Here is a 25,023-nt window from a genome sequence, read left to right on the forward strand (position 1 = left end):
AAGAAGGATAATCAAGGAATAAGCCAGAATGTTCAGAAAGGGGCTTTACTTTTTATTTGTAATGTTGATAAATTTTGTTCAGTCGAAGCGATGTCTGCGTGTTCTACCCCGCCTCCCCCATAAAACAGCGGGACAGAAAGTCCTGAAAACTCCAAAAGGGAAATATTTACTCGGAGGTCTGTTTAAATTTGCTTAGTCTCTGACGTTCTCCTGTGTCGTACTAATTCCCTCGTGCGGCAGAAGCAGTTTGTCTTTACTCGGCCACCGTCTCGTCAGCGTTACGGAGTATTTTGTCCGCCTGCCGCCGCCGTCCCAGATATTAATCACGGAGTTCCAGGGAAGAGGAACTTGTGATATGGGGGAGTCGGGAGGTGTTGCCGGCACCATGGAGTCACCTTTTAGCCCGGGACTCTCTCACAGGCTGGATGAAGATTGGGGTGAGTGGGATCTGATAATGCACCAGGTTGGCTCGGCTTCGCATCTACAGGTTTCTTCCTCCCTACTTCCGCCCAGTCGTGGTGACAGGTGTGGACCAACCCTGCCTGGTTAGTGAGGCCACTCGTCACTCTCGTTCGTGCCCCTGTGAGAGTCTGGGAGGATCGTTCGGCTTCTGTCCTGGCCACAGGGAGAGTAGAATATTGTCTAACTGGAGTTAACTACCATTTTTCACTGTTCCCGTTGGGGAAGTACTGGATGATCTTTTTGTGTGGCTAACACTGGACGTCGTTAGGAGGTTTAGGGCAAGATGGCTGGGACCGCCAAAAAGGCTGCAAGCTATTTCCTGAGTGTGAAATGTGGGCGGTGAGCACAATGGAGTGGGTTTTTGTGTGCTTGATGTGCATGAGAGAATGTGGTCATATACAAGAAATCCTAATCTTACAGCTTTTACTATTGGTTTAAGCCTGATGTCCATCTTGGCAGAAAAGCAAAACACCCAAGCACCTGACCTCGGGTCCCTGCTTAGCTAGACCTAATACTCATGGTAGAATCCTGACTGCTTTCCAGATACAGCTCTTAATTTTCTTGCTAATGGATATTTTGTTTGGTTTTGGTAGTCAGGAAGAGTGGAATGGAATGAGGTGGAAATGAGAATGGAGAAGCTTTGTTATCTAAGTATTTAGAGGAGACTTTTATTCTTCTCTTGATTGCAAGATATAATAGTAATATTGTTCTTAGGTTCCAATATGAATTTGGGATTGTGTAGGTTCCCAAATGGGCCCCCTAGTGAGCCTACACCACTCATCAGCCTCGGAATTGAGGGGAACCCAGTTTATCTTTCTCCCTTGGATCAGCATTCTCAATAGCATGAGTGGAAGGAATCTCAACTATTTATTGAACAAAGTCATTTAATTTTTTCAAGGGCAGATGTTCTCTAAAACTATATTCTATTGGAGATTTATTTCAATCCTTGGGTAGATTTTCTAAGAGTTGCTGGAAAACTTAAGACTTCTATTCCCATTTTCCTAAGCCAAGTACATTAGTAACAGTAACCATTTATTTAGCACTTTCTTTGTGTCAGGCACCCTGCTAAACTCTCGACATGCAGTATTTTGTTTAATCCTACCAACAGTCCAGTGAGGTACTGTTTATTTTAGAGATGAGGAAACTGAGGCTAACAGAATTTGTGCTCAGATTCTTGAAGCTAGTTAATGGCAGAAGAAGGATCAGACCGGGTTTTTCGACCTCCAAAGTCTGTACCTCTAGTATCTATTCTATAATGCTTTCCTAACTCGTGTCTGCAGAGTTTATTCTTCCTAAGATCCCTGGTTATTAATAAGACTACTTGAATATATTGGGTAGTTATGATTTGTTTTTGTCAGCTAGTCAGCTGTTACATTTTCATGATTTTTCTTTTTCCTTTTGAGATGGAGTTTTGCTTTTGTTGCCCAGGCTGGAGTGTAATGGCACGATCTCGGCTCACCGCAACCTCCACCTCCCGGGTTCAAGCGATTCTCCTGCCTCAGCCTCCCGAGTAACTGGGATTACAAGCATGCACCACCAGGCCCAGCTAATTTTGTATTTTTAGTAGAGACGGGGTTTCTCCATGTTGGTCAGGCTGGTCTGGAACTCCCCACCTCAGGTGATCCGCCCACCTCGGCCTCCCAAAGTGCTGGGATTACAGGTGTGAGCCACTGTGCCTGGCCAGCAACATTTCTTAAACTATAACTATGGGACACTTCCTCATGGCATTATTTTATGTTGTCTTCTGATACCCAGGCTGCATTTTCTTGACTTATCTGATCACTTGACTTAATGTCCTCTAACAGAGCATTCTGTTCTTTGTAGTCAGTTCACTGACTCACTTCTATCAGGTATCCTGCCCTGCCCCTCCCTGAATGTGCCCATTTCCATTGTTTTCCAGGTTTCCCTTTTCAAACTGTTAACAGTCTTCTCTTCTTTGAACACTTTAATTCCTTAGGTGTTCAGTAAGTAGGATAGATTTTGTTAGCAATAGAGTGAAACACTATTGTCTGCTAGTGTTTCATTCTGTGACAGTTGCTGTTTTGGATGTTCAAGTACTTCACTGATTTACTTGTTTTTTTTTTTTTTTTTCTTTTAGAGACAGGGTCTTGCTCTGTCGCCCGGGCTGGAGTGCAGTGATGCAATCATAGTTTACTGTGACCTGAAACTCCTGGGCTCAAGTGATCCTTGCATCTCAGCCTCCTGAGTCACTAGCACTACAGGTGCACGCCACCACCATGCCTGGTTAATTCTTAATTTTTGACTTTTTGGTAGAGACAGGGGTCTTGCTGTGTTGCCCAGGCTGGTCTCCAACTGGCCTCAAGCAGTCATCCTGCCTCAACTTCCCAGGTGCTGGGATTACAGGCTCAAGCCACCGTGCCTAGCCTTGAATTTTTTTTTTTTTAATATTAGATACTATCTAGTTAAAATTTTAAAATCAGATTATGTAGTTAGTATGTCTCGTGATTTTAACAACTCTAAACAATTTAAATAAAGTGATTAACTCAGAAGAGCCTGTGAGGGATGTGCTTTCCTTTTTCTTTTTAACTTAGGTAATGAAATTTAGAACAAGGGTCTTCAAACATTTTCTGTAAAGGTCCAGATGGTAAATATTTTAGGCTTTGTGATTACATGGTCACTGCTGCAACTACTCGAGTCTGCTGTGATAGTGCAGAAGCAGCCAGAGACAACATAAACAAGTGAGCATGGCTGTGTTTCTATAAAGCTTTATAGACACTGAAATTTGAATTTCACATAATTATTTTAAATAATAGGCCTACTTTTTAAGTATAATTATAGATTTACACAATAATTGAGCATATAGTACAAAGAGTTCCATGTACTTCCCCTCAATCCCCAGCTTCCCCTATTGGTAACATTTTGCATTAGTGTGGTACATTGGTTGCAATTGATAAGCCAGTATTGATACATTATTATGAACTTATTATTATAAGCCCATAGTTTAAAGTTCGCTCTGTTGTACATTCTATGGCAGGGGTCCCCCGCCTTTTGGCACCAGGGACTGGTTTCATGAAAGACAATTTTTCCACAGGGGGTGGGGACGGGGAGGCACAGGAGATGTTTTCGGGATGATTCAAGTGCATTACATTTACTGTGCACTTTATTTGTATTGTTATTACACTGTAATATATAATGAAATAATTATACAACTCAACATAATATAGAATTAGTGGGACCCCGGAGCTTGTTTTCCTGCAACTAGACAGTCTCATCTGGGGGCGATGGGAGACAGTGATTAGATCATCAGGCATTAGATTCTCATAAGGAACATGCAATCTAGATCCCTCATGTGCAGTTCACAATAGGGTTCGCACTCCTATGAGAATCTAATGCTGCTGCTGATCTGATAGGTCGTGGAGTTCAGGTGGTAATGCAAGTGATGGGGAATGGCTGTAAATCCAGATGAAGCTTCACTCACTCACCCACCTGCTGCTCACCTCCCGCTGCGTGGCCTGGTTCCCAACCTGCTGTATGGGTTTTGACAAATGTATAATGACATGTGTCCATAATTACAGTATCATACAGAATAGTTTCACTGCCCTAAAAAAGCCCTGTGCTCTACCTATTTTTTCCTCCCTCCTTTTCCCTGTCTCTGGTCAGGTAACCACTGATATTTTCACTGTCTCCATAGTTTTGCCTTTTTCAGAATGTCATATAGTTGGAATCATACAGTATGTAGCATTTTTGAATTGGCTTCTTTCACTTAGCAATATGCACTTAAGGTCTCTCCATGTCTTTTCATGGCTTGATAGCTCATTTCTTCTTAGCACTAAATAGTATTATATTGTATGGATGTTCCATAGCCTATTAGTCTGCCTAGGCTGCCATAAGACAACACCACACACTGAGTGGTTTAAGCAACAGAAATTTATTTTCTCACAGTTCTGGAGGTTAGAGTTCAAGATCAAGATGGCACCATGTTCAGGTTCTAGTTAGGGCCCTCTTCCTGGCTTGCACATGGCTGCCTTCTTGTATCCCTACATGGCATTGAGAGAGAGAATCTTCTTCTTCTTATAAGGCCACAGTCCTATCAGATTAGCGCCCCACTTTTATAACCTCATTTAACCTTAATTACCTCCTAAAGACTGTATCTCTCGATATAGTCGTATTTGGGGTTAGGGCTTCAACATAAGAATTTTAGAGGACACAGTTTAGTCCATAAATTCACAGTTTGCTTATCTACTTGCCTATTGAAGCACATCCTGGTTGCTTCCAACTTTTGGCAATTACATATAAAACTGCTGAAAACATTTGTGTGCAGGTTTTTGTGTGGACATGCATTTTCAAATTGTTTGGGTAAATATCAAGGAGTACAATTGCTGGATTGTATGGTAAGAACATGTTTTTTGTTTGTTTTGTAAGAAATTGCCAAACTGTCTTCCAAAGTGGCTATATGATTTTGCATTCCCACTAGCAGTGAATGAGCATTTCTGATGCTCCACATCCTTGCTAACATTTGGTGTTGCCAGTACTTTGGATTTTAGTCATTCTAATAGGTGTGTAGTGGTATCTTGTTTTAATTTGCAGTTTCCTGATGACATATGATGTTGAGCATCTTTTCATATGCTTATTTGCCATCTGTATGTTTTACCCTCCTCTCTCCTTCTCTCTTCTCTTTTACTCTTGCTTGAATTTGTGCAAAAGATACTTTTTCTGCTTTCTTCTTTCTTCCCTCCTCCTCCTCCTTTCTTCTTTCTCCTTTTTCCTTCTGTCAGCTGTACTTAAGATATGTGTATCAAGATGATAAGCTTCCGTCTGCCACTGTGGTTTCTTTTATGTCTTCAGTCTCTTCTATGAAGGTTCTCTTGGCTTTCTAGCACTAAACCAAAATCTGGTGCTCCCGGATGACACAACTTCCCTTAATGCCCCGGTGAATGGTTGCTAATTTTATTCTCAAAACCTTTTCACCATAGGGCCTCTGATGGTGGGATAGATGTCTCCATTGTCCTTCACTACTATTCTCCTTTCCTCCTCCCTAAAAATATCTAAGTTTGAATCTCATTTTGTCACAATATCCCATCCTCTACCTCTCCTGATTCCTGGATCACTCTCTTTCACTTTTTTTTTTCTTTTAGAGATGGGGTCTTATTCTTTTGCCTGGGTTGGAGCTGGAATATGCGGTGGAGCAATCACAGCTCACTGCATCTTCAGACTTCTGGGGTTAAGGGATCCTCCTGCCTCAGCCTCCCAAGTAGCTGGGACTACAGACAAATACCACCATGCCTGGCTTCTCCTTGACTTTTTGAAAAAATTTTGCCTCTAGCTTACTGTTACTTTCTTCACCATTACTTGCATCATGATTCTTGGATGATTTCAGTATCCTTAGAGAAGATCCTTCAGATACACTGACCTCTCATTTTCTGGACCTTGTCTTTATCACTGATTGCACCTTTTACCCAGTCTCGACCATTTGCTTTCCTGATCATAAGCCTAAGTCTTGTCACTACCAATAACATCTCACTTTCAAACATCCTGCTCTACCTTCACCTGTTTTACCAGCTTACTCCCTTTAGTATTCCAGTTTCAATAGTTGTTCAGTCCTTCTGAGATTTTGCCATGTTTCCAGTGTCTCTCATTCCCTTCAGTTCATCACGTCCCCCTTACCCAGTTTAAATACCATGAACAATCATTGTCACCATTTCCTTCCTTTCACCTTTCATATCTTTGTCTGTCTCTTGTTTTGTGGGTTTCTCTTGGATAAACCTATTAGTTAAATTCAGTTTTGCCCACTTCACACCTGCCTTACTATAGCTGAATGTGGCTGAAAAAAACACTTCAACTATCCTGACTGGTCTCACTTTAAGTGTTGCCAGACCAATCATATTTCCCTGGTCCTTTTACTGTCCCACTCTGATGATTGCATTATAAAGTTTCTTCTATCTTCAAACCTCCAACATCTCTCCCATCCTTTGAATCAGAAGAGAGTTTCTACAGCCTCCCACTACCTCATTTACCCACCTACCAACATGTTTCCTTTCTCTTTTGTTGCTGAGAGTGAGTGGCTTCTTGCTCTAGCTAGAGCCACTCCTTCCATATGTGCTTTAGATCCTTCCTCTTTTCTTCAAGAATATTGCTCAAGCTATTCTTCCTCCTGTTTCCTGCGTCAGCATTTCCCCTCTCTACTAGATCATCTCTGTCAGTAAATGAACATGTTATTTCTCCTAGAAGTACTGTTTCTATATCTAGATAGTACTCTAGAGTAAAAAAAACCAAAACAAAACCAACAAACTCAAAACTCTCTTCAATGTTACTTCCTCTCTTGCTGTTACTGAATTTCTCTACTGTATGTTACGGCAGAATTCCTTTTAAAAAATCTCCATGTTCACTGCTGACTCTAGTTTTTTATTTCTCATTGTCACTTGAACCCAGTCCAGTCAGGTGCCACTGCTCCACAGAAACTGCTGTTTAAAAAAAAAATTTTTTTTTTAATTTTTTTTTTTTTTTTTTGAGTCTTGCTCTGTTGCCCAGGCTAGAGTACAGTGGCACGATCTTGGCTCACTGCAACTTCCGCCTCCCGGATTCAAGCGATTCTGCTGCCTCAGCTTCCCCAGTAGCTGGGGGATTACAGGTGCCTGCCACCATGCCTGGCTAATTTTTTTTTTTTTTTTTTTGAGACAGAGTCTCTCTCTGTCACCCAGGCTGGAGTGCAGTGACTCACTGGGCTCACTGCAAGCTCCACTTCCCAGGTTCACGCCATTTTTCTGCCTCAGCCTTCCGAGTAGCTGGGACTGCAGGCGCCTGCCACCTCGCCTGGCTAATTTTTTTTTTTTTTTTTTTTTTTGCATTTTTAGTAGAGATGGGGTTTCACTGTGTTAGCCGGGATAGTCTCGATCTCCTGACCTCATGATCCGCCCACCCACCGCGGTGTCCCAAAGTGCTGGGATTACAGGTGTGAGCTACTAAATTTCGTATTTTTAGTAGAGACGGGGTTTCACCATGCTGGTCAGGCTGGTCTCAAACTCCCGACCTCAGGTGATCTACCCGCCTCGGCCTCCCAAAGTGCTGGGATTACAGGCATGAGCCATCATGCCTGGCCTGAAACTGCTGTTTTTAAGGGCACTACTGTTTTCCACATTGCTAAACCCAGTGACTGTGTCTCATCTTCTTAAACTTACAAGGAGTAAATGAATAAATAAATGGGCAAGATGGAGGTGAGGTGGGAAAGCTTGCTGAGTACACTAAAAATAATAACTACCATCGTTTACTACTGTTGAGGGAAATCTAATAGTGTGGGACTAGTGCAAAGGATATAGAAATAGGCAATAGGTTTTAGAGATACTTCGGGGTAACTAATGCTAACAGTTTCTCATGGATTCTTTCAGAATGTTCTATAAATATACAAGTATATTTATCAACCCACCTTCAGTTATTTTTGTAAGCACAGAAAAGTCGAAAGATAAGTACATTGATAAACCTGCATTTTCCTTATCTAGATTTACCAACTGTTAACATCCTGCCACATTCACTTTATCTCTTAATATTACCCACTTTCCTCCTCTTTCACATCTAAAAGTGGGCTGCAGATAATATGAAACTCCTAAACACTTCACCATGTATTTCCTAAGAATGAGGAAATATTTATTTTTAAAAAGCATCAATTCATTTTGATATATTTACACTTCAAAGGTAACATCGCAGGGTTATTTTTCACCTTCTCGCACTATATGCTTGTATTTCTCTTCGGCCACTATGAGAATCCTGACTCCCAATAACATCCTTTGTTGCCGGGCGCGGTGGCTCAAGCCTGTAATCCCAGCACTTTGGGAGGCCGAGGCAGGTGGATCACGAGGTCAGGAGATCGAGACTATCCTGGCTGACATGGTGAAACCCTGTCTCTACTAAAAATACAAAAAAACTAGCCGGGCGTGGTGGCGGGCGCCTGTAGTCCCAGCTACTCGGAGGCTGAGGCGGGAAAATGGCGTGAACCCGGGAGGCGGAGCTTGCAGTGAGCCGAGATCACGCCACTGCACTCCAGGCTGGGCGGCACAGCGAGAGTCCGTCTCAAAAAAAAAAAGAAAAAAAAAAAAACATCCTTTGTTTTTATAGGCTCACTTTAGCAGCTCTGTTGGAAATAGACTGAAAGAGGGGCAAGGGCAGAAGTAGGGAGACATTTTGGAAGCTACTATAGCAATCCCCATGAGTTACAATAGTAGCAGTGGAGTAATGAGAAGTAGTTGGATTATGGATATGTACACACACACACGCATATACACATGTATATATACATGCATTTGAAAATTTTGAAATAGTTTGAAACCTATAGAAAAGTTGTAAGAACAGTGCAAAGAACTCTTGCATGCCCTTTACCAGGTCCTCAGTTGTTAAATTTTGCCGCATTTACTCTATTTCTCTCTTTCTGCCTTTCAAGAGAGAGAGATGTGTTGACCCATCACCTTTAAATACTATAGTGTATATTCTCTATCCTTCTACCCCCCAAAACAAGGCCACATTCCTGTATTACTACCCTATATTTCTTCCAGTCAGGAGATAAACATTGATACAACGCTATCATTCAATTCAAAGACACCATTCAAAGTTTGCCATCTGTTTCAATAATGATTTGTTTTTCTAGTCTAGGATTTTACTTGCAAACATTCATTGCTTTTACTTCTTATGTCTCATCAGTGTCCTTTAATCTGGAACAGTTCTTTAGTCTTTTCCTGTCTCTAATGTCCTTGACAGTCTTAAAGAGTACAAGTCTTTTATTCTACAAGATGATCCTAAACCACTAAGGGGTTCCTTGGAGAAATGACCAATTCTAGGGCTGGGAAATTGCAGGGAAAGTGCAAAATCAGCCCAGAAAATCTTGTGCCAGAAATTCTCAGCAAATGAACCTGTTAAAAAGAACAAAGGCCCCAATATGAATGAACTCCCAGTGGTCAAATCTGGGAAAATTTGAGCATCAGAATAAAATGAGGGTATACATTGTAGTGTAAATACTATGTGATGTTCCTATGCCATCATATCATCCTGTGATATATTCACATGATCACTTGGTCAAGTTGTTATCTTCCAGGTTTCACCACCGTAAAGCTACTGCTTCCCATTTTGTATTTTATTGCTATTTTGGGGGAGATAATCTGACATGACACCAATATCCGTTTCTTATTAAACCTCTAACCATGAGCCCTAGCTAGCCTCATTAATAACACCACTCTATATCAGTTACCACTCTAATGGTTGCCAAATGGTAACTATCTAACTCTATTGTTCTATCATTGTTAATTGACATTGGACTATAAGAATTCCTTCCCTTCCTTCCTTCCTTCCTTCCTTCCTTCCTTCCTTCCTTCCTTCCTTCCTTCCTTCCTTCCTTCCTTCTTTCCTTCTGTGATGAACTTATTGATTTCTTTTTTATTTGGTGGTTGGTAAACCACTACTCTCATTTTATTCTGATTCTTAGATTTTCCCAGATTTGACCACTGAGAATTCTTTCATATTGGGGCCTTTGTTCTTTTTGACATGTTCCTATCATTTGCTGAGAATTTCTGGCACAGCAAGATTTGCAGGCTTATTTTGGCACTTTCCCTGCTGCAGCCCTTTAATTGGTTATTTCTCCAAGGAACCCCTTAGTGGACTTCTGTTTGGTGGAAGATGGTATTTAGTATCCAAGATCTGCTCACCTAGTATTTTCATTGCTACTCGGATGTCATTGCTTCTAGGACCTCTTAGCAGACAGAACTAGGAAATATATATATACATGTATATATGTATATGTGTGTGTGTATATATGTATATATGTATAATACAAACATCGGTATATGTGTGTACATATATATATTTCTATAGCTATCTGTATGTGTTATATTTTAAATGAGTTTATTTACTAATACTTCTAGTTCTAATCCAGCATCTTAGGATTCTTTTAGTCTCCCGACTCTTTCCATGCTCTTTTTTTTTTTTTTTTTGAGATGGAGTCTGACTCTGTCACCCAGGCTGGATTACAGTGGTGCAATCTCAGCTCACTGCAAGCTCCGCCTCCCAGGTTCACACCATTCTTCTGCCTCAGCCTCCTGAGTAGCTGGGACTACAGGCACCCGCCACCACGCCCGGCTAATTTTTTGTAGTTTTTAGTAGAGATGGGGTTTCACTGTGTTAGCCAGGATGGTCTTGATCTCCTGACCTTGTGATCTGCCTGCCTCAGCCTCCCAAAGTGCTGGGATTACAGGTGTGAGCCACCGCATCTGGCCTCTCTCCATGCTTTTAAATCCTTTCTCCAACTGTGAGAAATCTAACTCCAATTATTTTAGTAAAAGGCAAAAGATTTATTCATTCTGAAGAGAAACCAGAACATTCTAATTATTTTAGATATATTCAACCATTTGCACAATCACCTAACATATTTGTTCAGTATGACCACTCTCCTAACCACTCAGGCTGCCTTTTCCATCTGCTACTCCATTCCCCCTCCCACTGGGCTGGGGCATGCTGGCACCTTCGCTGGGCAATAGTCTCTCCCACACCATCCTGTTTCCTTGGATATGGGGCACATTGCTGGAGATGACTGTGCACAAAACCCCATCACCTTTGTTGCCTTGCTTCCTCGGAAGCTGACGTCTCTGTGTTGGGAGGGGTAGGGAAGAAAAAGAAGGTTGGGAAGGGAAGGAAGAATAGGAGGAAAGGTAGAAAGTCACATTGCAGATATATATTTTGAGGACAGAGCTGACAGAATTTTCTGGTAGATTGAATATGGAGAGTGAGGAAGAGAAGTAGATAATGAAGTAATGATGATCCCAAGGTTTTTGGCCTGAGCATGTGGTAAGCATTAACTGAGATGAGGACAAAGCAGTATGAGGTATGGTGGGGTTGATGAGGAGCTCATTTTGGATATGTTAGGTTTGACGTGCCTTTTAAACATGTAAGAGGAGATGTCAGTACTCACTGTACATGCATCATGAAGTGTGGGTTGGAGATTATATTTGGAAATCCTTGGCATATAGATTTTATTTAAAGCCGTGAGCTCAGCTGAGATTACCAAGGAAGTAAGATAGATAGAAACGTTTATGCTGAGCCCAGGGACAATTTCGTGTTAGGGAGATGAGGAAGAACCAGCAAGGTGAGGTCAACCAGTGAGGTGGGAGGAAAACCAGGTAAGTGTGATATTTTGGAAGTCAAGTGAAGAAAATCCTTCAGTTAAAATGAAAGGATCAACTATGTTAATGCTGTTGATAGGTCAAGTAAGATGAGGACTATGAGTTTACCACTGAGTTTAGCAATATGGAAGTCACTGGGGACATTAATAATATGTGTATGTGGAAGGGGGAGCTTGATTGGAGCAGGTTCAGAACGAATGGGAAGAAAGAAATGAGAGAGCCAGAGAACTCTTTAAAGGAGTTTCAGCCTATATATAAGCCACAGTACTCTGCTTACATGTTTATTGGCTCTGCACCTGAGTAGTCTTTTCTGAGAGTCATGTGAGTAACCTTTTGTTATTACTATGTATACATTTTTTTGCTAAATACTATTTGGTCTTAGGATGGTGAAATGTTACTGTAATTGGTCAAGTTAATAACTGACTAGTTCCTACACTTGTGCTCTGAGGAAATCATCAGATCAGTTTCAGTGGCATAAAATAGGTAGAGAATACAAAGGAAGACCTAGTTTTGAAAAACTTTTCAGAGTGCTTAAAGTTTTGAAAGTGTCAGAGAAAATAGGAGCTTCATAGATTCTATGGTAAGCAGCCTTCTTGGGCCTTGGTCAACACCTTGAGCTTTCTCTACAAAAAGTTTTCAGTATAGTGTATTGAAGAATGTTTTCTGTATCCACATATTTCTTGGTTTATAATGAAACCTCATTAGGAAATTGGAATATAGTTAGATTTGCTGAAATGAATTTGATGGTTTAGATAAGTGAATCCTTTATTGTCTAGATAGAAAATTGGTTGTGCCCTTAGCTTAAGGCATGGATGACAAATACGCAGTGCATATATACTTTCCACAGCCCTCTCCTATTGCTCATGAACCATGTCTGCTTTCCACAGTCGTCTCCTATTACTTATGAACCACATTAACTTTTCATGCTGAACCCAGATGTAGCATCAGAATTCTTGTTAGTAATGTTCCATAAAGCCACTACCAATTAGTCTTACATGACATATGACATAAAACCTTTTTTGATCCCTGGTGTAACAATTCAGTTCACAAGATAAAAATTATGCAGAAAACAACACATAAATTAGAAATGAGCTTTGAATTACTTATTCACATTCCTGGAGTTTATCAATAATAGTAGTGGCTAATGAGAAACCTTAATAGAGGTGACATAGGGATACAGTACTTGTTTCTTTGTCAAATAATTGAATTGGTAGTTCATTTCTATTCTTTTCCTTTGTCCAAAGATTCTGGCCTGTTTGCTGAACTCGGTTATTTCACAGACACTGATGAGCTGCAATTGGAAGCAGCAAATGAGACGTATGTAAGTATTTACTAAGATTGAATAATGTGATATTTAGTCTTTAACCCTAATTATTGCAAGAAAGTTTCAGGACAGCAGGTTCAGGCTAACAATTTAAGCTACATACTTAATGGGTAAATAGCTTCTACCATTAAGTATGAAAGTTAATAGCCATTTTGTAGTCAGTAAATGTAAGACAGTAGAAATTGCATTGGTCTTGGTGTGAGACTTGTATTCTAGGCCCACCTTTGGCTCTAGGGGTGGGTGACTTTGGAAAAGTCACTAATCTGCCTACTTGGTTTTTACAGATAGTTTGCTACATAAGGGAATTGGCAGGTGACTTTGGAAAAGTTGCTAACCTGCCTACTTCTTGGTTTTTACAGATTCTTTGCTTTTAAAAAGGAAGTTGGTAAGTTCTGCTTGACTAAGTTGGTAAGTCAAGCAGAATTTACCAACTTCCTTTTTAAAAGTTGTATATTCATGTAGAAAGCTCTGAAAAGTAGGTATATCCTTACATTTGGTTGGAGGTCTGTGTAAAAACTATTATAACACTCTGAGTCCCCAAGAGTATCTTAGATTTTCTTTTCTTGATTAGTACATATAAAGCTCTTTGCCGTATAGAATTTTGATTTTGTCTTATTCTTTAATGGATGAAGTGCTATTTCACTTAAGAATTAATTCAAGTGAGCAGAGTACTTCATCAATCAGGTTGAATATCACATCATTTTAAGCTCTTATTAACTTAAGTACAAAGTATGTAAAAATTGCTTAGTGAATTTCAGATATTTCTTAAACAATGATTTAGCAGTTGTTTTACCATGAATCGACAGAAGAGAATGAAGCACATGATATATTTTAAAAACTCAGTACATGGATTTTAATGGTTTCATTTCTCCATGGGATACTTTAGAATGTGGCCCGTTGATTAAATTGCCTTTTAATATTGACTATTTGAATAAGCAACTGATACTCATATTTCGTAACATCTAGAATCCTAAAAGAAAGTGTTTCTTTTAAACTGTGTCAAGAAACTGTGCTCAATTGGAAAGATTAAGGGAAATATATTCCTGATTTTACAACTAACATTCTATTATTTTATGAAAATCACTCAGTCTTTCAGTTCCTTAGTTTTTCTAGTATGACATGAAGGGATTGAATCTCTGAGAGCCCTTATGTCATTCTTCTTCCAAGTGGCAGTAGAATTTCCCATGCTAAATCACTGAAGAGCTAGAGTATATAAGCGCCAGTATGTTTCATTTTGCATAAACTGGGCCTGTTAAATTTCTGACGAGATAAAATCTTTATGCTGTAGAAGGTATTTGACTTATTTGGCTGAAGATTGAGTCAGAAGTTTCCTGAAGTAGGTCATGCCCTTATTTAAAAGTATTGCTGGCAGTCAGGCAAGCAACATTGGTAACTTTACTTAGATTAAGAAAGTTTAAGGATTTTTTGGTTGCTGAAAGTATAAGGCTGCTGAATTTTTTTTTTTTTTTTTTAAGACGGAGTCTCGCACTTTCACCCAGGCTGGAGTGCAGTGGCGCGACCTTGGCTCACTGCAAGCTCCACCTCCTGGGTTCACACCATTCTCTTGCCTGAGCCTCCTGAGTAGCTGGGACTACAGGCGCCCACCACCATGCCCGGCTAATTTTTTGTATTTCTAGTAGAGATGGGGTTTCACCGTGTTAACCAGGATGGTCTCCATCTCCTGACCTTGTGATACTCTCATGTTGGCCTCCCAAAGTGCTAGGATTACAGGCGTGAGCCACCGCACCCGGCCTTTTTTTTTTTTTTTTTTAAAAGGACAGAGCCTCACTCTGTTGCCCAGGCTGGAGTGCAGTGGTGTGATCTCGGCTCACTGCAACCTCTGCCTCCTGGGTTCAAGCGATTTTCATGTCTCAGCCTCCTGAATAGCTGGGACTACAGGTACATGCTGCCACACCTGGCTAATTTTTGTATTTTTAGTAGAGACGGAGTTTCACTACATTGGCCAGGCTGGTCTTGAACTCCTGAGCTCTAGTGGTCTGCCCACCTCGGCCTCCCAGAGTGCTGGGATTACAGGCATGAGCCACCACGCCTGGCCAAAGCTGCTTAATTTTTTGGTGTGAAGATCCAAATAAGAGAAAAAAGTGAAGGAGATTGATTTTTTTTAAAATGGTTTTTTTATGATAGTTTTTTTTTTCATGTGCACTTTCACATATACTCTCTATGTACCTTGTACTAATATTTATTCAGTTGTGGGCATCATAAGAAAATAGTGTCCCTTCTGTATTTCTGTTATATTCTCAATAAAAATGAACCATGTAATAGTCATTTTGAAATGATAATATTCTTCTAGAAATTATTAACAAATGGTTGTTACCAATTACTAGATACATTTTTACTTTTTTTTTTTTTTTTTGCCTGAGGTGTATTTTATTGTTGCTGTTTTGTTTGTTTGTTTGTTTTTGTTTTGTTTTTTGACAGGGTCTGGCTCTGTCTCCCAGGCTGGAGTGCAGTGGCATGATCTTGGCTCACTGCAGCCTCTATCTTTTGGGCTCAAGCCATCTTCCCACCCCAGCCTCCAGAGTAGCTGGGACCATAGGTGCACGCCACTATGCCCAGCTAGTGTTTGTATTTTTTTTGGTAGAGATGGGTCTTGCCATGTTGCCCAGGCTGATCTTGAACCCCTGGACTCAAGCAATCCTATTGTTGCTGTTTTATCATCTGTGACATTAAGTTAATATTTACTGCCTTTTGACTTTATTGCATTATTTATGTATTAAGTTTACTTCTCTTCTTGTCTCTGTGACTCCAGACACTTAATTTAAAAAAGTACTGTTTGGTACTAACTTGATCTCAGACTTACATGAGGGCTCTGAAATTATGTGACACTTCTTTATTCATGTATATAGTATAAGGTGGTTATCTGGATGACCCAGAATATGCTTATATTTCAGTTAGAAAAACCACCTAAACGAAAAGAACTTACTGGAGCCTTTAAGAAGTTTGCTGATTTCTGTTTGAGAAACGTATTTTTATTTTATAGGATTAAAAAGTGTTTTTTTTTTTTTTTTTTGGATTCATAAAAGTTTTAGAAATTTAGGAAGTATAGAACAGTAGAAAAGAAAGAAAATTACTCAGTGGTAACTACCTCTTTATGATTCTTGCCTGTCTTTTGGGTATATCTATATTCTTTCTATTGTATATAGAGAATATATTATGAATAGCATTTGCTTTGTCTTGTTTTTCTTAATGGCAATGGGAAAATGTATTTTGCTGGATTTCCCTTAAGATAAAAGACACATTTTTGATTCCTGTAATGGTCATTCTCATAGAAAAGAATGAAGCCAACTGAATTTTTTAAATACTGAATCCCTTACCTCTTTCCTAGTTGTTGCTGCTGTGCTTCAAGTAACTGAATTGATTTTATCTCTAGGCTATCCAAGATGTATTCTCATACAAGACTGACTTAGAGTATTCTTTTTACTAGGTTGGCTAGTGGCAGTTATATTATTTGTGCCAAATTGTGTCTTGACAGTTTGATTTTAAGATGTGTATGTTTTATTCTTTTAATATTCTTTTGCTGATTTGAAACCTACAGGAAAACAATTTTGATCATCTTGATTTTGATTTGGATTTGATGCCTTGGGAGTCAGACATTTGGGACATTAACAACCAAATCTGTACAGGTAATTATGCATTTCACTGGTAAAAGTTTTAAAAAGATCAATTTTATTTTGTAGTTTGGTCATACTCAAAATTAGGTGGGGTTATTGGGCTATACTGGTAGGTTAAAAGATTCCTGGTGCTATGCATTCTACTTCTGGTATGGCAATTGTGTAAACAAATTTCTTGCCAAAAATGGATATGAGGAGTTTCATAGTTACGTTTCAGTAGTGTAATGAATGAATAGTTTGTATCAGAAATAGAAACAGTTATTTTGAATTATGAATAATGTCCCTATATAAGATTAACCTGAGAACCAGACAGGGCTTACCAGAACCTAGGAACTTGGTGGAGGAGTCCCATGCATTTTATACATGTATTTCTGAGAAGGGGCAGCACCTTGTGATGCCAGTATCTTTAAGGGGGCCTGATGAGGTCGGGGTTGAGTATACTGAAAGAAGCCAGAACCTGGAGCAAATTGCCAATGCTGGGGTACAGCTGATGGTAGAATGAAGAAAATCCCTTCTCCCTTCTAGCTTCTAGTATCCCCTATTGACAGGACCTAAAAGGATGCCAACTGGGAATAATTTGTATCACTGATTATAGAAAGTGGACTTAGTGCTGAGAGACAGTGAGTAAATAACCAGCACATTCTCCTATCTAAATTCCTCTCTCCCCTGCACTACCCATTTCTCTTCATTTTATGTATTTACTTATATTGCTTCATGCCTGTCTGTCTTCATAGAATGTGGGATACACAAAGTCAGTGTTCTGGTTTTATTGTTTGACAAACTACTCTAAATCTTAGTTGCTTAAAGCAACAACCATTTTATTAGATTGCTAGAATCTGTGGGTCACGAATTTTGACTGGGTGCTCCAAGGATGGCTTGTCTCTGCTCCATGATGTCCAGACCACAACTGGGGAGATTTGAAGATTGTAGTAGCTTGACATTTGGGGGCTAGAATCATCTTGAGGTTTCTTTACTCATATGCGTGACACTTGAAGACTAGGACTACCAACTGGGGTGCCTGCATAGGGCTTCTCTATGTGGTGTAATGTTCTCAAATCATGGTGGTCTCAGGGTAGTCAGACTTCAAAAGCTCCAAGTATGAGTGTTCCAGGACACAAAGCAGAGGCTGCATTTCCAGCCTCAGAATTCACATAGCATTACTTCTATCCTCTCTTGATTGAAGGAGTCAAGCCCACCTAAATTCACGGGGAGGAGAAATCAACTCTACTTCTTGATGGGAAAGTGGCAAGATCACATTGTAGAAGATCATGAGGGAAGATCATGAGGGATGGTAGATACTGCATGGCTAACTTTGGAAAACACAATCTGCTATCTCCACCCTATTCTGTCTTTGACACCAAGGGATACTGCCTGGGCCATAGTTGCTCAGTACATTTATAGGATAAATTAATAGCTTAAAATATATGAACATTTTTTATGAGTTTTAATTGTATTGTCAAAAATGCTTTCCAAAATAATTATTTCCTGTTCCTTATTTTTTTTAAGTAAGTTTTTGGGAATCTATAATATTTTGCATATGGTATAGTATTCAAAAGGTACAAAAATCTGTATAGTAGAAAAATGTCTCCTGCTTTTATTCCTTAGCCGACAAGTTGTGCTTTCCAGTTCTGTTACCAGTTTCTTCTGTTTACACTTCCAGAGAATTAGTGCAGATGCAAGTGTACACATATATGCACACACACACACAGACATACATATATATACAGCCCCCCTCCCCACATATATAATTTGTTATACAAGTGGAAGCTTACTAGATATATTGTTTTCTGCATCTTGCATTTTCACTTGTTATATTTTGGTGACCTTGGCTTCCATATCCGATTGAATTTTAAAAGTAAATTTTACCTTCTTTCTTGTTCATTTTATTCTAAGTTTTTATTGTCCAGTGGGTAAAACCTTTCCTCCGTGTTTTCCAGTTAAAGATATTAAGGCAGAACCTCAGCCACTTTCTCCAGCCTCCTCAAGTTATTCAGTCTCGTCTCCTCAGTCAGTGGACTCTTATTCTTCAACTCAGCATGTTCCTGTGAGTAGCGAGTAGCCAGTTTTTTACAATGATTTTGGCTATAATATGCTATCTGGAAAATATGTATATGGGGGAGACAGTTAACATTTATTGAATACTACTGTGAGTTATATTGTCTCATTTAATGAGGGAACTGAGACTTTAGAAAGGGCCTTATGGGAGCTAGAAAGTTGTTAGTGCCTTTGGTTTTGCCCTCTTTCCCCTCTGTTCATGCCTCCATAATTTCATTGTTTCATTTGTTTCGTTGCATTTTAACAGTATCCAGTATTTGTTTTTTGGCTTACTGTCTTTTCTCCTTCCCTTTCTTTCTCCTCCCTATTAGGATATACATTCTTTATATATGGACATAGAAGAATGTAAGATGGTCAGTTTTTATAACTCTTTAGCCACAGCATCCAGAATGATTGCCTTAGTTTGGGAATGCCTAGTGCTACCTTTTGAAGTGGCTGACATTTTTATAGAAGTCCGGTAGCTCTTTTAAGAATGCTTCTGCTCTGTGTCCAAACAAAAGCCCTGAGGCCAGGAAAAGGAAGTACCTGATTTAGGTACTTTTTAGAGTGGGGAAAGGGAATGTAGAAAAATAAAAAAATCAAATAATATTTTAGTATATTACATGTGCTATAAATTGTGGTATCTTTGTTCCTGCAGGCTCTACATTTAGTTACTAAATCCTGGTGGTTGTATGCACATATTAATTCAAGGATTTATCTTTTCTGCCCCTGTCAGGCCATCACCATCTCGCCTGAATTAAGTCAATAAGATTTTAACTGGTCAGCCTTCCAACTCCTCAAACCTTTTTTAGCATGGAATCTTCAAAGAGAAATCTTTCAGTGTCACAAGCTTTACTGTATCAGTAATTTGCTTAAAACTTTAGTAACTTCCCAGTCCTTACAAGGATGAAATTTAAATTCCCAGAGTACTAGGCCCTCCATGATCTGGTCTGCATTTACCTTTCCAGTCTCCTTTCTTGCTATCCCCTCCTACTTCCACATTCCCCTTAACTTGAGACCTGTGAGAGTTCCTGTCTGAGAGCTCCTACGCACTCCACTCATTCAACCGCTGTGCCAGGCACTGTTCCAGATGCTGGCAGTGAACAACAGCAGTGAGATCGCTGCTCTTACAGTTCTAGGTTTTTGCACATCCTCTTTCTTCTGCCTAGAATAGCCCCATTTTTTTTTCTTGTCTTGGAAAACTCATCCTTCAAGTACCAGTTCAAAAATTACTTCCTTTATGAAGCTTTTCTCTGATTGCTACTATTGGTAGCTCTCTGAGGTCCCACAATTTCTCCAAATGATATAATTTTTTAAAAAAATTAATAATTTATTTTTGAAGTCAAAATTATATAATAAGATATATTCAGAAAAGCCTGGTTTCTATCCATGTCATTTCCATCCTTTTTTACACAAAAGGTAGCATACTATATACCCTGTCCTGTACCTTGCTTTTTTAGCTTAGCAGGATAACTCTAATTTCAGAGTATATAATTTTCCCATTATGCTACATAATGTTTCATTGCATAACCTTATCATGCTTAATTCAGTGATTTCCTTGTTGATGAATATTTGTGGTGTTTTTAGTCTTTTCCAGACCCAAATAACCTGTACATAAGTCTTTTCCAGACTCAAATAACCTATAGTAAATAACCTGGTACATAAGTCACTTTATATTTTTGCCAGGATATTTTTGGGATATATTCCAAGAGGTGGGATTGCTGAAACCAGGATAAATACACTTGAATTTTGCTAGATATTGCCAAATTTCTCTCTATAGGGGTTGTAAAATGTTACATCCTCATCAGCAGTATGTAAGAGGGCCCGTTTTCCCATCATCACTCCACAATAGGTTTTATTTTATATCTTTTATTATAAGTATGGTTAAATATCTATTCATATGTTTTATATGTTTAAGGCCTATTTGCATTTCTGTTTAAAAAATGAACTGTTCAAATTTTTGTTCTTTTTTTTGAGATGAAGTCTCGTTCTTGTCCACCAGGCTGGAGTGCAATGGCAGATCTCGGCTCACTACCACCTCCGCCTCCTGGCTTCAAGCAATTCTCCTGCCTCAGCCTCCTGAATACCTGGGATTACAGGCGCCTGCCACCACGCCCGGCTAATTTTTGTATTTTTAGTAGAGACAGGGTTTCACCATGTTGTCTAGGCTGGTTTCGAACTCCTGACCTCAGGTGATCTGCCTGCCTCGGCCTCCCAAAGTGCTGGGATTACAGGCATGAGCCACGGTGCCCGGCCATTCATTTTTTAATTGAATTGTATTGGTCTTTTTAATATTTTAGCTTTATTATATATTGGGGTTATTAGTCCTTAGTTTGTGAAATAAGCTGCAAATATTTTTTCCCCAGTTTTTCTTTTGTCTCTTTGCTTTATTTCTGGTGTTTATTTTCCCTGGGTATACTGTTTTCTGTAGCCAAATTATTGATCTTTTCTTTAATTGCTTTTTTGGTCACTCAAAGGAAGGTTTTCACCACTCAGAGGTTATAAAATAATTCACTCATATTTTTATTCTTACTTTTTTTAAGTTAATTTTTTGTTTGGAACAATCTCAAATTCACAGAAGTGTTGTTAGTACATTGCAAATAACTTGTTTTTTCCTTGTGCATTTGAGAGTAAGTTACCAGTCCGATGCCCTATCACTGCAATACTTTAGTGTCTACTTCCTACAAGCACAGATATTTCTTAGATAGCCATAATACAAGCACAAAATCGGGAAATAAACATTGATATGTTACTATAATCTAACCTTCAGCTCTCGTTTAAATTGTGCCAGATATCCCAGAGGTGTCCTTTAGACTATCAAAAGAACCCAGTTCAGAATCAAGCATTGCATATGGTTGTCTTGTCTTTTTAATCTTGTTCAGTATGAAACAGTTCTTCATTAAGCCTTGACTTTCTTCACCTTGTCACTTTTGGGGATTAGGGGTTAGTTATTTTGAAGAGTGTTTCTCGGTTGGGTTTGTCTAATGTTTCTTTAGGATCATATTCAGGTTTTATATCTGTGGTAGGAAAGTGATGTCTGTGTCTATCTCATTTACTTTTGATGACTCAATTTTGATTTTTTCTAATACTGATTATGTTCACTTTGATCACTTCATAGATGTTATCTGCCAACCTATTCCATTGTGAAGTTGCTTTTTCTTTCTTTGCCATACATATTTTGTGAGGAAGATACTTTAAGACTGTGTAAAAATATCCTGTTCTTCATCAAACTTTATATTTGTTCACTTATTTGTTAATATCAATATAGACTCATCATTTCTTATTTTATGCAACAGATTATAATCCATTATTGTAATTATTTGTTCTGATTCTTACATTGTCCTGGATTTCGTCAGTGGGGGTCCCTTCCCACCAGCTCTTATGTTCTTTTAACATGTCTCCTTTGGGCTCTGATGTCCTTACACCAGGCTGTCTCCCTTGTGGATGCCCTCATCACTCTGCTGTGACTCCTCATGCCAGGCTGCCTGCCATGTCAGTGCCCTCTCTACCGTTCTTGGACCCTGACATTCCACCAGGCTGCTTCTCTGCATGGATGGTGGTCTTGCTTTGCCCCATCTAGTGGCTTAGGATAAAATTATTCAGGAAGGAATATTTTCTAAGTGACTATGAATAAATATTTATCATGAGATATTATTTTTAGCGTTTAGATCTCTGATCCATTTGAAATTACCCTTGTGTATGATATGAGATACAAATACAATTTTATGTTTTTCCAAATGACTACCAAAAGGATTATTCTAGTACCATTTATTAAAAAGTTCATCTGATTTCAATTATATGCATGTATTTTAAATTTATGTAATGGTATTATAGTATATATCTTTACATTATTTACTTTTAAAAATCAGCACAGTGTTTTTAAGATCAATTCCTATTGCTCTGTGTAATCAAATCTGTTGAATCTAACTCTGTACAACATTCAAGTATGCATTCACTACATTTTTACCTACACCATAATGAATATTTTTAAAAATGTTCCCTTATGGACCCATGTGAGAAATCCTTTAGGATATATGCCTAGGATTGCTGGGTGATAGAATGTGCAGGGATTTAATTTGACAAGTGCTTCCATATTGCTCTCCAGGATCATCACAGTACTCTGTGGGCTGGCAGCAGTGCTCGAGGGTCCCTGTGACTTCTCCTGATGCTTGGCATTATCTGCCTTTTTAATGTTTACCCCATGGCACAATGTGTTTTGTTATTGTTTGCTTTTATTTTGTTTTACTTTGTATTTCTTTGGTTATTGTTTTCAACATTTATTTATATTCTTTTTTTTTTTTTTTTTTTTTGAGACGGAGTCTCGCTCTGTAGCCCAGGCTGGAGTGCAGTGGCCGGATCTCAGCTCACTGCAAGCTCCGCCTCCCGGGTTCACGCCATTCTCCTGCCTCAGCCTCCCGAGTAGCTGGGACTACAGGCGCCCGCCATCTCGCCCGGCTATTTTTTGTATTTCTTAGTAGAGACGGGGTTTCACTGTGTTCGCCAGGATGGTCTCGATCTCCTGACCTCGTGATCCGCCCATCTCGGCCTCCCAAAGTGCTGGGATTACAGGCTTGAGCCACCGCGCCCGGCCAACATTTATTTATATTCTTATGAGCTTTTTGGACTTTTTTCTTTTATACATTGTTTATTCTTGTCCTTTGCCAGTTTTTCTACTTATTTGTTGTCTTCTTGTTTATCTGTAGAAATTCCTCATATATTTGAAATAGTAAACTCTTGTTGGATTTAGACATTCAAATTGCTTATATCTTTTCTCTATTATCTATTAACTTTGTAGTCTTTATTAAGTATAAATAGTTAATTTTGAATTATTCAGGCTTATCTTTTTTTTTTCTTTTCCTTTATGGCTTATTTCAGAAGTCCTTCCATGCTTTTAGGTCACAGAGATATTCTCCTGCATTTTCTTCTATTACCCATATGGTTTACCTTTCACATTTAGGGTTCTTAATACTCTTAGACTCCACTTTAATATGTGCTATTATGTAGGGATCCAGCAGTAGGTAGGGATCTAGTTTTAATTTTCTCTATAGAAATGAATCAGTTTTCCTAACTGTATTATCTTTGTAATCGTTTGTAATCACTCTGTTCAACAGTATTGTATATTTCTCTGTTAACTCAAATCTTTTATGCCTCTTAGTTCAGTTGTGTAGTTTTCTTCATATGGGTCCTGCACATTCCTTAGAAAATTTCTAGGTATTTTGTAATTGTTATTGCTATTGTGAGTGAAATATTTATTTGTTTTATTTAAATCTTTTTTATTTTTAATTTTTCTGGGTACATAGTAGGCATATATATTCGTGGGGTACGTGAGATGTTTTGATCCAGGCATGCAATGTGAAATAATTAGATCATGGAAAATGGGGCATCCATTCCCTCAAGCATTTATCCTTTGTGTTATAAACAATCCAGTTACAGTCTTTTTGTTATTTTAAAATGTACAACTAAGCTCTTATTGAGTATAGTCACCCTGCTGTGCTATTAAATAATACGTCTTATTCCTTCTCCCCTTTTTTTTTTTTAATCCGTTAACAATCCCCGTCTCACTATCAGCTTCTCAGTACCCTTCCCAGCCTCTGGTAACCATCTTTCTACTCTACGTTCATGATTTCAGTTGTTTTGGTTTTTTGATCCCACAAATAAGTGAGAACATGTGATGTTTGTCTTTCCGTGCCTGACTTGAAATATTTATTTTTTATTATGTTTTCTAAGTGAGTATTAATATAATATTTTCAAGGTCAAATTTTTTTGCCAGTGAATGGTTACATGTGCTTCAAGTGTATAGCATATTACCTTGCTAAAAGGCACGCTGTCTCTTTTGTTTTAATATTTTTTTAATTTCTTCTTTTAGTGTAATTATACTGGAATTACGGAAAAAGCAGGTAGCTATTTTTTATCCTGACTTTAATTGTAATGCATTCAGCATTGGCTTTGGCTGTATAATTACTTATAACTTTTTAATGTTAAGAAAGTATTCCTCAAATCCTTGTTTTCTAGGATTTTATTGAGGAATACTTGTTGAATTTTATCAAATACTTTTTAAGCATCGAAGGCCATGAAGATAATAGTCTCCTCCCGTGTTACCTTGTACTCTTTGGTTTCTTGGAAATATATTTTAATACACTCTACATTTTGCTCAGCTTACATGCTGAGTAGGTGTTAAGGATGAATGAAGATGCAATTGTCACTCTCACCAGTGAGACTGAGAGCATCTCTTTCTCCCATATCCTCTCCAGGTCATTTTAATTTTTTTGTGATTAAAGTTTACATTTGCCTTTGGCTACCATTTGCATTTCCTTTTCAGTGAAATGACTGTTCCTGCCCTTTGTCTATGTTTCGTAAATATTTTCTATCAATATATATCTTTTAACTTTGTTTATGGTCTAGTTTTTATTGTTAAATATTTTACTTATTATTTGTTCAAATCTATTTCTTCTTCCTT

General features: G+C 38.7%; 1 protein-coding gene across 4 annotated transcripts in view; it reads left to right on the forward strand.

The window, feature by feature from the left end:
- Window positions 1-245: 245 nt before the first annotated feature.
- ATF6 (activating transcription factor 6) overlaps window positions 246-25,023 on the forward strand; it is a 200,166-nt gene continuing 175,388 nt past the window's right edge. The window contains exons 1-4 of one of the 4 annotated variants that reach the window (XM_003892980.4): window positions 246-437; window positions 12,821-12,897; window positions 16,457-16,544; window positions 18,470-18,576. In XM_003892980.4, the coding sequence (XP_003893029.1) occupies window positions 356-437; window positions 12,821-12,897; window positions 16,457-16,544; window positions 18,470-18,576 (354 nt within the window). In that variant the 5' untranslated portion in view covers window positions 246-355. Of the gene's footprint in view, window positions 438-596; window positions 802-3,142; window positions 3,162-12,820; window positions 12,898-16,456; window positions 16,545-18,469; window positions 18,577-25,023 lie in introns of those variants that run through there. The other 3 variants (XM_009185668.4, XM_021926202.2, XM_017948792.2) reach the window with 3 other exon arrangements.

The sequence above is a fragment of the Papio anubis genome, chromosome 1, assembly GCF_008728515.1.
Source record: "Papio anubis isolate 15944 chromosome 1, Panubis1.0, whole genome shotgun sequence".
NCBI lineage: Eukaryota > Metazoa > Chordata > Mammalia > Primates > Cercopithecidae > Papio > Papio anubis.